The sequence below is a fragment of the Chanodichthys erythropterus genome, chromosome 21 (assembly GCF_024489055.1).
Source record: "Chanodichthys erythropterus isolate Z2021 chromosome 21, ASM2448905v1, whole genome shotgun sequence".
Taxonomy (NCBI): domain Eukaryota; kingdom Metazoa; phylum Chordata; class Actinopteri; order Cypriniformes; family Xenocyprididae; genus Chanodichthys; species Chanodichthys erythropterus.
This window is the reverse complement of record NC_090241.1, coordinates 37204225-37216494: the sequence shown is the minus strand read 5'-3', so window position 1 is coordinate 37216494 and position 12270 is coordinate 37204225. Positions and strand designations below refer to the sequence as shown.

Genomic DNA, 12270 nt, shown 5'->3' with positions numbered 1-12270 from the left:
CACGTGTCAGAGCCCACAAAGCCCCGCCCCTCCCCTCCGAGGCCGCTCGTGAGAGTTCGAGCTCGCGCGCCGTCCGGTTCAGTGACACCTGGAATAAAGCGCGCGGATGCACCTGCAGTTACCGGTAAGCCACGATCAGACAAACTCTATTAGAGAGAAGCTCTTAAACCGAACAAACAAGAATATTAAACATAATATAAAACACTTATAAAATTGATTAAATAGACCAAAACATCCATATGCATGAAGAAAAACAAAACATTTTACTCTTAATTATTTAATCACCCTGAACTAGATACTGATGAGACATTTTGCATTGTTTAGAAATGTTATTATATAGTGTGTGCATGTTATTTAAGTATAAACAGTGTCTTAATGAGGTGATTCAGTAGTTTATTGTTCAGTAATTCACTTATAGTAATATAATATTTTGATGTTATCTAGTGTTTTAAACAATGATGACCTGATTCTTAAAAGATTGCATTTGGAAACACTGATTATATGTTATTATATTATATTATATATATAGGCTACTGATTATACATATATATATATATATATATATATATATATATATATATATATATATATATATATATATATATACACACATATAGGCTATTAGGCTCATACTATCAGTTTGTATCAGTGAGACTCTGTCTGTCACTTCCAATCTGAGAGAAACTCTAGTTTGAGATTCAGAGTGAAATATCTGAAGTGCCACGGGCCAGAACCAGAACCAGCCCACGTGACCTTATGATCTATAGTGCTTTGAGACTTTCTGAAGTGAAATAACAGAGTCCAGTAAGAGTATAAAGCTCAGATCCTCAATAATGAGTTCATCAAAGACTTTTGATTTGCAGATTTGAGAAAGCATGAAATGGAGATTCAGATATTTGTGATTGATGAGATTTTTTCATTTAAATAAGAACAGCCGAGCGCCACATTAAACGTACAGTTGCGTAACAATCTTTACACGACTGCAGAACAAAGCAAAAGCTCTTTGCTGTATAATTCTGCTGCATAAATGCATTTCTTTCTGAAAATCCCATGAATGGAGCAGATTATTTTCTGCAGCGCTGGTTTCAGATTGACTGTGGCTTCATCAGATCTGCTGAACGCCTGCTGTTTTCTGCACCGGTCCATCCGGTCGGTTTCGTGACACTAGAACGAGCTGATCTGATCTGTTTTATCAATATTTTGACATCATTGTCTGTGATTTTAGTGCTGAAGATCTTCTGTGTTTGTCAAAGAAGTTCTTGTGTCTGTAGTTTCTATATAAACAGGAAGAGGAAATGCTGTAAAGCATTTACACCTTCTAAACTTGAAACTTCGGTTCAATTGCTGACCTACTTTGACTTTAATTACTCATAGCTGAAACTCCACATGCTCATGAAATCATGACAGAAATGATTGTGTGAGATAAACTAGGATAAAAACATACTTTATTAATGCTCATGTATTTTCAGGCTGGTCTCATTGTTTATATGTACGTTTGGACAGATGCTGAAATATTGACAGAAACATTAGAGCGCATTGTGTGGTTTTGGTGTGTTTTATAGTCATTGTTTGTATTGATAAAATGCCTTTTGTGTTCCTTGGGAAAATATTGCATGAAGCAAAGGTTAAACATTATGTAATGCTGTGAAAGGAGTTGCACACTGAACAGAATGAAATGTTTTCAAGTCAATCAATGCAATTGAAAACATAGTATTATTTATCATAAATGCAACATAATCTATGAATTCAGAATGTCTGTAAAGTTTCGGATACGTAAATAATTTAAGTTTTAGATGCTGTTAAAATGGTTCGTTTCAGTGCCTATGCAAACATTTTATCTATGAAATCTCATCACATTGATATTTGAATGATTGATCAGTTTATTTCTTTTCATTTTTTCTCCTTTTTTTAGCTTTTCTGTGTTTTTATAACTAAAAATAAGTATTATACAATCATTTAAGACATTTATTCTTATATAGAACCTCTTTGGCATAAAGATTGAGTGTAGAGCCCTAGAGTTCTGTGCAGCGTTCAGTGCTGGACGAGTCTGTCTCTCGCTGTCAGTCGATCAGAACAGAGATGAGACTGTGTGAGCGCTTGTGTTCAGAAGACCGTAATGGAAAAATCTCACAGCCATGGGCTCTTCCTGCTGGAACACACACACACACACACACACACACACACACACACACACACACACACACACACACACACACACACACACACACACACACACACACACACACACACACACACACACACACACACACACACACATCATAGGCGTGTGTTTAAAGCACTTTATTTTACAGTGTCATTGTTACACATGTTACATGTAGTTACTGTAGTAATAACTATAAATTATGCAGAATTACATGCAATTAACTCAATCCAAACCCTCGCCCTAACACTATTAAGTATGTAGTTCATTATTATTACACAGTAAATGTATAATTACACCTTATACACTTAAGTCGCCTACACTTATTAACATATTTTATTTAAGAATAGTTTTTCTGAAGTCCCAAATGTATAGAAGCTTCTCTCAGCCACAGAATAAAAACCAAAAAGGTCACTGCAACTTTTTATCTCACATTTCTGATTTGATAACTCACAAATGCCAGTTTATATCTCACAATTTCAAGATACAAACATGGAATTGCGAGAAACTGCGTCAGAACTGTGAGATAAAAAGTCGCTTTACCTTCTTAATTCCATGCTGGAAACAAGCTTCCATACAAAAGGAGTTTTAGCTCATTCCTGCAGGCAGATTTATCCAGAAGCCAAAGCCAAATAAACACACATGGTGTCTGATAAAGCCTCAGTCTCCAGCAGAGAGCAGCTTATCAGCTAAAGCTTGATGTCAGTGTGTTTTATACGAACACACTGCAATATCATCCGTTACAATAGATTTATCAATGACTGTTTTATTAACCAGTGGCTTTAACTCAGGGTTAACTAGTGACTTTAACACAGGTTTAAACAGTGGCTTTAACCAAGGTTTAACCCAAGTTTAACCAGTGGCTTTAACCAGTGACTTTAACCCAGGGTTAACCAGTGGCTTTAACACAGGTTTAACCCAAGGTTAACCAGTGGCTTTAACCAGTGGCTTTAACCCAGGTTTAACCAGTGACTTTAACCCAGGGTTAACCAGTGGCTTTAACACGTGGCTTTAACCCAGGTTTAACCAGTGACTTTAACCCAGGGTTAACCAGTGTTTAACACAGTTTTAACCAGTGTTTAACACAGTTTTAACCAGTGTTTAACACAGGTTTAAACAGTGGCTTTAACCCAGGTTTAACCAGTGGCTTTAACCCAGGTTTAACCAGTGACTTTAACCCAGGGTTAACCAGTGGCTTTAACCCAGGGTTAACCACTGTTTAACACAGGTTTAAACAGTGGCTTTAACCCAGGTTTAACCCAGGTTTAAACAGTGGCTTTAACCCAGGTTTAACCCAAGGTTAACCAGTGGCTTTATCACAGGTTTAACCAGTGGCTTTAACTCAGGGTTAACCAGTGACTTTAATCCAGGATTAACCAGTAGCTTTAACCCAGGTTTAACCAGTGGCTTTAACCCAGGTTTAGCCCAGGGTTAACCTGTGGCTTTAATACAAGTTTAACCAGTGGCTTTAACCCAGGGTTAAATGTGACCTATCAAACGCTGTTACATAAGCACTGTATTGTGAATTGAGAAGGGCTTTTGATCTTTCCCATGCAAATGCCATCACTTTTCCACCAGCTGTATTGGCATGGTTGACATGTGATGTATTTGCATGTTATCACCCTTCGTTCTGCATTAATGACGCCTGTGGCTCTCTGAGTTTGCTGTATGTGATGGTTATGATGTCTGATATCTATAAAGAGCTGCGTCAGAGCGTTAATCAATGTCAGTGTCGTTACAAAAACTACAGATGAACTTCATTTACAAGTAAGACGTTTTTAATGTTTTTGAAAGAGTCTCTACTGCTCACCAAAGCTACATTTATTTGATCAAATACAGTAAAAATTTAGAATGTAAATCAGCTGTTTTCTATGTGAATATATAGTAAAGTGTAATTTATATCCTGTGATCAAAGCTGAATTTTCAGCATCATTACTCCAGTCTTCAGTGTCACATGATCCTTCAGAAATCATTCTGATATGATGATTTGATGCTCAAGAAATAGTTTTTTATTTTTATTTTTCAGGATTCTTTAATGAATAGAAGTTCAAAAGAACAGCATTTTTATAACATTATAAATGTCTTTACTGTCACTTTTGATAAATTAAATGCATCTTTGCTGAATAAATGCTTTCTTTAAAAAATATCACTGACTCCAAACTTTTGATAAAACATAATTCTAGAAGTTCTGAAGCATTTTTGAAATTGCGTAATGATGATTAGTGAAGTTTAAGAATTTTACAGACCTCTAGTTTCCGGGTGTGACCAATTGTGACGTATTTATTTAGAAGCTCAGATGTTTAACCATACATTTACCACCATCTGATGCCTGATATCATGTGTGGTTGTGTATTTGTGGTTGCTGGGAAAACATGAAGAGGTAAACGACACATTACAGCACCACAACCTCATACCTCAGTCCATATTACCTGATCAGCTCTGTATAGAGAGAACACACACACACACACACACACACACACACACACACACAATGCAGTCGTACACTTTGTGCCTGTAAATGAGGTTAATCAATTGCTTCACCAGTCAAATGGATGATAACGACTCACTGTACAGCAACCGAAGAACACAATGTTCTATGTGTGTGTGTGTGTGTGTGTGTGTGTGTGTGTGTTGGCTAAATGTCCACCTGATTTGAGATCACTTCACTGAAGACGAGCACCAAAGCAAACCCTCTAATTATGAAGCCGGTGAAAGTGAGTGTACAAATGTCCCAATCTTTGCATCACATCAAGCAACATCATCTTCCACGACTGACCAATCAACGGCCCCGAAAGAATGGAACTAGAATTCTATTGGTGGAATCTGACAGTAGTATCAGAAGAGAAACACAGCAACAGGGCAGAAAGAGTGAAGGGCAAAAGTGGAGCTCAATGCCACAAATCGACAATATTCTGCTTTCAAAACAAGTTAAAGATTAAAACAGAATAAAGATTCTGTCATCTGTAGGATTTTCTTCTGTGGAACACAAAAGGAGATGTTTAGCATAATGTTCACGCTGTTCTGACTTGTGTGCCGTTAATGCTAAAGGTGTGCATGATGTCTCGTTTGATGTTATTTAACATGCATGTAGCGTTCACACACTGTAAGAGTGTGTGTTGATCGGTTCATGTCTTGTTTTCTTCATTTAAGGTCAGGCTGATATCTGTGACCTTCACTCTTGGCACAGATGGAGCTTACAGCAGATCTGAGCCTCTCTGTAGGAAATCACTTGTTTTTGCCACAATGTGTGCGTCTGTTTTTGTCTCTCTCTCTCTCTGTGTGTGTGTGTGTGTGTCAGACTATGAGTGTTTGTGAAGGCCAGACGTGTGTTTGTAAGCATATGTGTGAACTGTGAGTCACGGCGGCATCATCTGCACTCATCCAATGATGATGGAAAAAGAGATTTCAGAGTATTTTCTGGTTAGATCGGCGTGTTTCTGGAGCTGCTGTGAGTCTGTTGGACTTTGGTGATGGTAAAGCGCGTGTGGTTTCCTGTTTTCTGCACGTTGCATTTGAGCTCCTTATTTCTCGCAGAGACAATAACGTTCACTCTCGCAGTCACATGGAGAGAGAAACCGCGCCACTGAGAGATTTTAAGAGGCGTTCAAGAATCACAAAAACATGCACTGAAAACCTGAGATTCAAAACCTCTTTAATCCTGGAAATAAACTGAATGTTTTAGGATTTTCATAAATAAAAAAAAATAAAAAAACATGATCAGATGCAAGTAAATGAGTGTCATCAGCCATTTTACAGCAAAGATGCAAAATACAGATCCATTTTAGAACGATACTCATTTGTCAGTACAACTCAAATTGTTATGCTTATAAGTGTTGTTTGTAAAGAAAATATGAAATGAGAAGAAATGCATAATAGAAGCATTTTCAGAAGACTTGCATTAAAGGATTTTACTTTTGTAACTTTAGTTAGTGTGTAATGTTGCTGTTTGATCATAAACAACATCTGCAAAGTTACAACACTCAAAGTTCAATGCAAAGGAGATATTTTCTTTTACAGAAATAACTTTTTAAACGGCTGGTAGGGACTACAACGAACTTTATTTACATACATTTACATAAACCCCGCCCCCGAGAACACTCAGCAAAGGGGGCGGGGCCATGTTGGGCTGCTTTAGAGAAGAGGAAGAGTTGTTGTAGTCGAGTGTTGTTGTCATGCCGTCATTTTACGCCGGACTGCTTCACAAACGAGGGTCAATTCAACACAAAAGATGAACATGACGGCACATGCTAGTGGATGAGTTGAATCAACTCCACAGCAACTACATCAATTTATCCACTAACCATTCAGAAACGTCTAAAAGTTGTAACTTCTTCCTGAGTCTCTCCATCAGTGTCGACTCCGGTTTGAACAATGTAAGGCTGAACACTTTCCTCATTTTGGCTGCGTGAGATTCTCCAGCTTTGTTGTTGTTGAGCTGTTAAAGCTCCGCCCTCTTCTGGAGCAGCAGCTCATTTGCATTTAAAGGGACACACACAAAAACGGCGTGTTTTTGCACAGACACAAACAGGGGCAAATTTGACAAGCTATAATAAATGATCTGTGGGGGATTTTGAGCTGAAACTTCACACACACATTCTGGAGACACCAGAGACTACCTTGTGAAAGGAGCATTATAGGTCCACTTTAAGGGTCATTTAGCATCCTGCTTTATAAGTATATGAGGATTATCAGTAACCCTACACACACACACACACTTTTCTCCAGTCACTTGGTGTTGTGTCCTGCAGTGAGCATTAACCTGTCGTCCATCTGCAGTGAACTTCCTCTGAGCCACAGAGAGACAGACGGACGCTTCATCATTCTTCAGTGTAATGCTGTCTTTGTAATGTCTGCTAAAAGCCTTTCTGTGTTGTTAACAGAGAGCATGTGGTTTCTCTCTCTCTCTCTCTGTCTTATACAAGGGAAGTCCATTGGCAGATCAGTTCACCCACCAAAAATATCAGTCAACTCAAACTCCCCCTCAGAGTCAGTGCTGGGAACTGAGGGAAGTGATGTCATGTTTGAAAACTCGACGGAAGCTCACTGAGGTTCAGAAGTGAAGCTAAATAATAGATTCTTGCTGATCACAGATTACTGGACTATTGCAAATTTCCTGATAATTTACTCACCTCCATGTCATCCAAGATGTTTGTGTCTTTCTTTCTTCAGTCAAAAAGAAATTGAGGAAAACATTCCAGGATCCATATAGTGGACTTCACTGGGGTTCAACGGGTTGAAGGTCCAAATGTCAGTTTCAGTGCAGCTTCAAAGAGCTCTACATGATCCCAAACGAGGAATAAGAGTCTCATCTAGAGAAACCATTGCTCATTTTATGAAAAAAATAAAAAATTATATACTTTTTAACCACAAATGCTCGTCTTTTTTGTCCTACGTCACGCGTGACCTTTCAAACGTGATTACGTCATGCGTGGCGCATCACAGAGCAGTGCAAGACGAGCATTTGTGCTTAAAAAGTATATAATTTTTTATTTTTTTCATAAAATGAGCAATGGTTTCTCTAGATGAGACTCTTATTCCTCGTCTGGGATCATGTAGAGCTCTTTGAAGCTGCACTGAAACTGACATTTGGACCTTCAACCCGTTGAACCCCAGTGAAGTCCACTATATGGAGAAAAATCCTGGAATGTTTTCCTCAAAAACTGAAGAAAGAAAGACATAAACATCTTGGATGACATGGGGGTGAGTGAAGTATCAGGAAATCTGAATTCTGAAGTGAACTAATCCTTTAAATTGTATTGAAACAATGTTGTGGGTTCGAATCCAAGGTAATGCATGATCTAAATACATCTTGAAGTTGCTTTGGATAAAAGCATCTTCCAAATAAGTAATCGTAAACATGTTATGTGATTATTGGAATTATAAGCATGCTTTTTGGTGAATGAAACGAGTCTTTCTGTTCCAGAACATGGCTCTTGTGTTGTGTCCCTGCACTGCCGTCCTCTCGTCTCGCTCCAGTGGTGTCCGTGTCCAACTATCACCCTCTGCGTGCAACTGAGAAGAACCATGCTGTCGGGCAGCTGGCGCCGCGGAACCATCATCCCGTCTGCGAGCGGGCCGGGCACGAGTAAAGGCGGGTCGAGACTGGGCAGCACTGTGATTCTAGAAGCTCAGTATGACTATTCGTACCGCGGCGCCGACGGCCGTCTGGTCTCCATACACGAGGGCGAGCGCTTTCTGCTCCTGAAGAAGACTAATGCGGACTGGTGGCAGGCGCGGAGGATCGGCGTGGGCGTGAAGGTCAAACCGATATATGTGCCGGCTACATACGTCATTGAGCTGCCCGTCAGCACGTTCCGCCCATCGCTGCCCAGCAGCCAATCAGCATCTGAGAGTCTCAAGATGTTCTTCCAAGCTCCACGAAGTTCCCTCACACCCTGCATGCAAACGCACTGCTCAGGTAGAGTCACATGATGCTTATATACATTTATGATCAAAAATACAGTAAAAATTGTGAAATATTATTACAATGTAAATCAGCTGTTTTTTACGTGAATATATAGTAAAGTGTAATTTATTCTTGTGATCAAAGCTGAATTTTCAGCATCATTACTCCAGTCTTCAGTGTCACATGATCCTTCAGAAATCATTCTAATATGATGATTTGATGCTCAAGAAACATTTATATCAATGTTGAAAACAGTTCATATTTTTGTGGAAACTGTGATACATTTTATTTTTCAGGATTCTTTGATGAATAGAAAGTTCAAAAGAACAGCATTTATTTGAAATAGAATCTTGTAACATTATCAATTTAATGCATGCCTGCTGAATTAAAGTATTAAAGTATATATATTACTAATGAAATATTTCATTTTATTGTAATATTTATGCTTTGCCAAAATAAATACGGAGGTGAAAACGTAGGTATGAATACTTTGCTATTGTGCACTGAAATTTTGAAATAAATTAAATAAAATATATTTTATGTGTGTAAAATTTCAATATATATATATATATATATATATATATATATATATATATATATATATATTTATATATATATTAAATTATTTTAAAATAAATATCAGTGTGCAGATTTTTACTGTTTAAATATAATAGAAAATATAGCTGCGAGCAGCAGTTGTTGGGGTTCAAGCGCTTTAAGGCATTTAAGCACATGCATAAAAAGGTATTATGTTTTAATTAGCAAGCCTGTAATCATTTCAATCATAGATGGAAAAGACCATTTACAGCAAATACAGCCAATTTATCATAGGAAAAATATGGTTTAAAAAGCTTTTTAACAGTTTTTGAGGTTGAGCCAAAAACCTAGGACTAATTCGCCAAAGTTGGTTTTTGAAATAATCTCCAATATTTAATGAACGATTCGATGGACAGCGGCGGTCCTAGAGACAAAGTTGCTCAGAATGAGGAGTTCTACCATCTGGGCATGTGCCAAAAATCGCACGATGCACAATCCTTTATGCACGTGAAAAACGCGAAGGCTAGAGCCGTGAGTCAAACAGGCCCAGCAAGCTTTGTTCCAATTCGCCTGTCTGATAGCTGCTCAAAATTCATTGGCCGATGACGGACATGTTTTTTGAGATACGTCAGTGTCCTCATAGACAATCATGGCACCTCAGACAAAGACACTGCATGCCAATTTTCAAGTCAGTCGGACTAACTGTGAAGTAGTTATGGCCATTTTCACATTTTTTTTCCTGTTATAGCGCCACCAAGTGGCCAGTCGCCGTGTCCTTTTTTCACGCGACCACAGAATGAGCTCTTACATAGGTGTACCAAATTTGGTGAAAATATCTCATTCCGTTCACGAGTCATAGGCATTTTAGTAAAAGTGGCTCCGCCCACTTCTAACGTTTTGAGACCGTGAATCGAAATTTCAATTTTTTTTTTATAATTATTGACAATCAGACTCCAGAGAATCTCGCTGCACAGGATTGGTTCCGGGAAAAATCCTAGGACTAGTTCGCAGTAGGTTTTTCAAAAAATCCAAAACACCCGAAAATTTCACCAAGGATTCAAACGGTTCAGGACTCATTTCATACTGTTTGACCGCTGTAGCGCCCCCGTCAGGCCGATCGGGGCGAGACTTGGTGACATTGTAGACGGTGTGAGTACAACCAGCCCTCAAAGTTTCAAGTCTCTACGACTTATGGGTTGATCTGACCAATCACTTTTTGCTGATCGTTGGAAAATTTAACAATTACAATAGAGTTTCAGTTCTTGAACCTCTAAATATTTAAATATGATGACGTCATTCTCAGTTTTTGCTGAACTGTCTCTTTAAGGTCTGATTTGTGTGTCGTTCCTCTCAGTGCCTGATAAGCAGTTCTGTCGTTCCATGGAGAATCTCAGCTGCAGCAGTGCCTTGGTGGACAAACACACAGGCCGAGTCTCAGTAAGAGGACATTTCCCAGCGTTCCCCGCTTCCTCCACCTCGCCCTCGGGTCACCTGACGATCCCAGGTGGATACTCGAGTCCAGGCGCTCCCATCGCCCGCAGCCAAAGCTCCAGCAATCTGCCCCAGAACCCGTACCAGGACACGAGCCGCTCCACGGCGAGCGTGAGCAGCCCGACCCGATCGTACAGCCAGTGGGACGTGAGCGCGGCCGCACGCAGACACACACACGGACACATACAGGTAACAGAGTGTGTGTGCATATTTCATTATTATCCAAATGTGTTCTTTCGCTTTATCTTTTTCTCGGACTACTTTCACTGTATATTTCTTATTTTAAGTGTCTTTAAGATTTATAATCAGGGATTTCAGACACATTCAGGCCACAAGATACTCATTTCTCGTCAAACACACTAATGCCAATTTTTAATAGTAACATTGAATTAAACATGAAGTAGAAAAGCTGAGGTGACACTTTAGGGTGCATTTGTTCACATTAGATAACTACAATCTTTTCTGTGAATGCGCTGATGCATATTTCATTGATTTTATTATTTTTATTGTATTTCATTATCTTATCTCTGTGTATTCTGTGAATTTCTCTTCTGTAAAGCACTTTGTAAACACTGTTTTTAAAAGGTGCTATATTAATAAAGATAACATTAGTTAACATGAACTAACAATAATAAATACTTCTAAAGCATCTTAGTTAATGTTAATTCTAACATTTACTAACACATTATTAAAATCGTTATATCTGTTAATATGATTTAATGTACTAACATTGACAAAGATTAATAAATACTGTATCAAATGTAGTACTCAATGTTAGTAAACTTAAACCAAATTTACCTAATGTGATGTTATTGTACCCAAAACTGAAATAATATTTTCTTGAAAAACACTCTTTAATAATCTTTTTTATATTGTATACCAATTTTTTTGTTCAGTTCAGGAGATTTAGGCAAGAATCTCTCACAGAAGTGCCGGTCTCACACTAGTTTGAATTTTTAACCAGCTCTCTAAATACAGCAGATCCTTAAATACAATTCGTGCTAAAAGCTGTGGCTTGCCAGAAAAATACTTTTTCTAGCCGACACACACATACACACACACAGTGCCAGTCGGACAGTGTCTGAAACACTTCGATCAAGGATTCGGTCTCCCTAACTCCGCCTTTCTGAGAGCTGCTCTGCTCTGATTGGTCAGACGGCCCAGTCTGCTGTGATTGGAAACCAAACTCTCATTATCATATCTGAATCTCAGCTCTTGATACACAGTGATATGAACAGTAATGATGGTGTCGGTCTTACCATATCACTTTATCGCTTTAAGGACTTTAGGCACATGCGTAAAAAGGTACTATGTTTTAATTAGCAAACCTGTAATCATCTCGATCATAGATGTAAAAGACCATTTACAGCCAATGCAGCCAATTTATCAAAGGAAATATTTAGTTTATAAAGCTTGTTATCAAGGCCAAAAACCTAGGACTAGTTCGCCAAAGTTGGTTTTTGAAATAATCTCCAATATTTAATGAATGATTCGATGGACAGCGGCGGTTCTAGAGGCAAAGTTGCTCAGAATGAGGAGTTCTACCATGTGGTACAAATGTTGTGGGCTTGTGCGAAAAATTGCGCGATACTTTACAAATGTGAAAAACGTGAAGCCTCCGATAACCTTGTCTGATAGCTGCTCAAACTTCAATGGCCGATGGCGGCCATTTTTT

The 12270-nt window shown here is 38.5% G+C and overlaps 1 protein-coding gene across 2 annotated transcripts in view; it reads left to right on the top strand.

Annotated features, from left to right (window-relative positions):
* Window positions 1-12270, top strand: part of arhgap9 (Rho GTPase activating protein 9) — a 40969-nt gene that overhangs the window by 1212 nt on the left and 27487 nt on the right. The window contains exons 1-3 of one of the 2 annotated variants that reach the window (XM_067373230.1): window positions 47-124; window positions 8085-8579; window positions 10459-10784. In XM_067373230.1, the coding sequence (XP_067229331.1) occupies window positions 8186-8579; window positions 10459-10784 (720 nt within the window). In that variant the 5' untranslated portion in view covers window positions 47-124; window positions 8085-8185. Of the gene's footprint in view, window positions 1-46; window positions 125-8084; window positions 8580-10458; window positions 10785-12270 lie in introns of those variants that run through there. The other variant, XM_067373232.1, reaches the window with a different exon arrangement.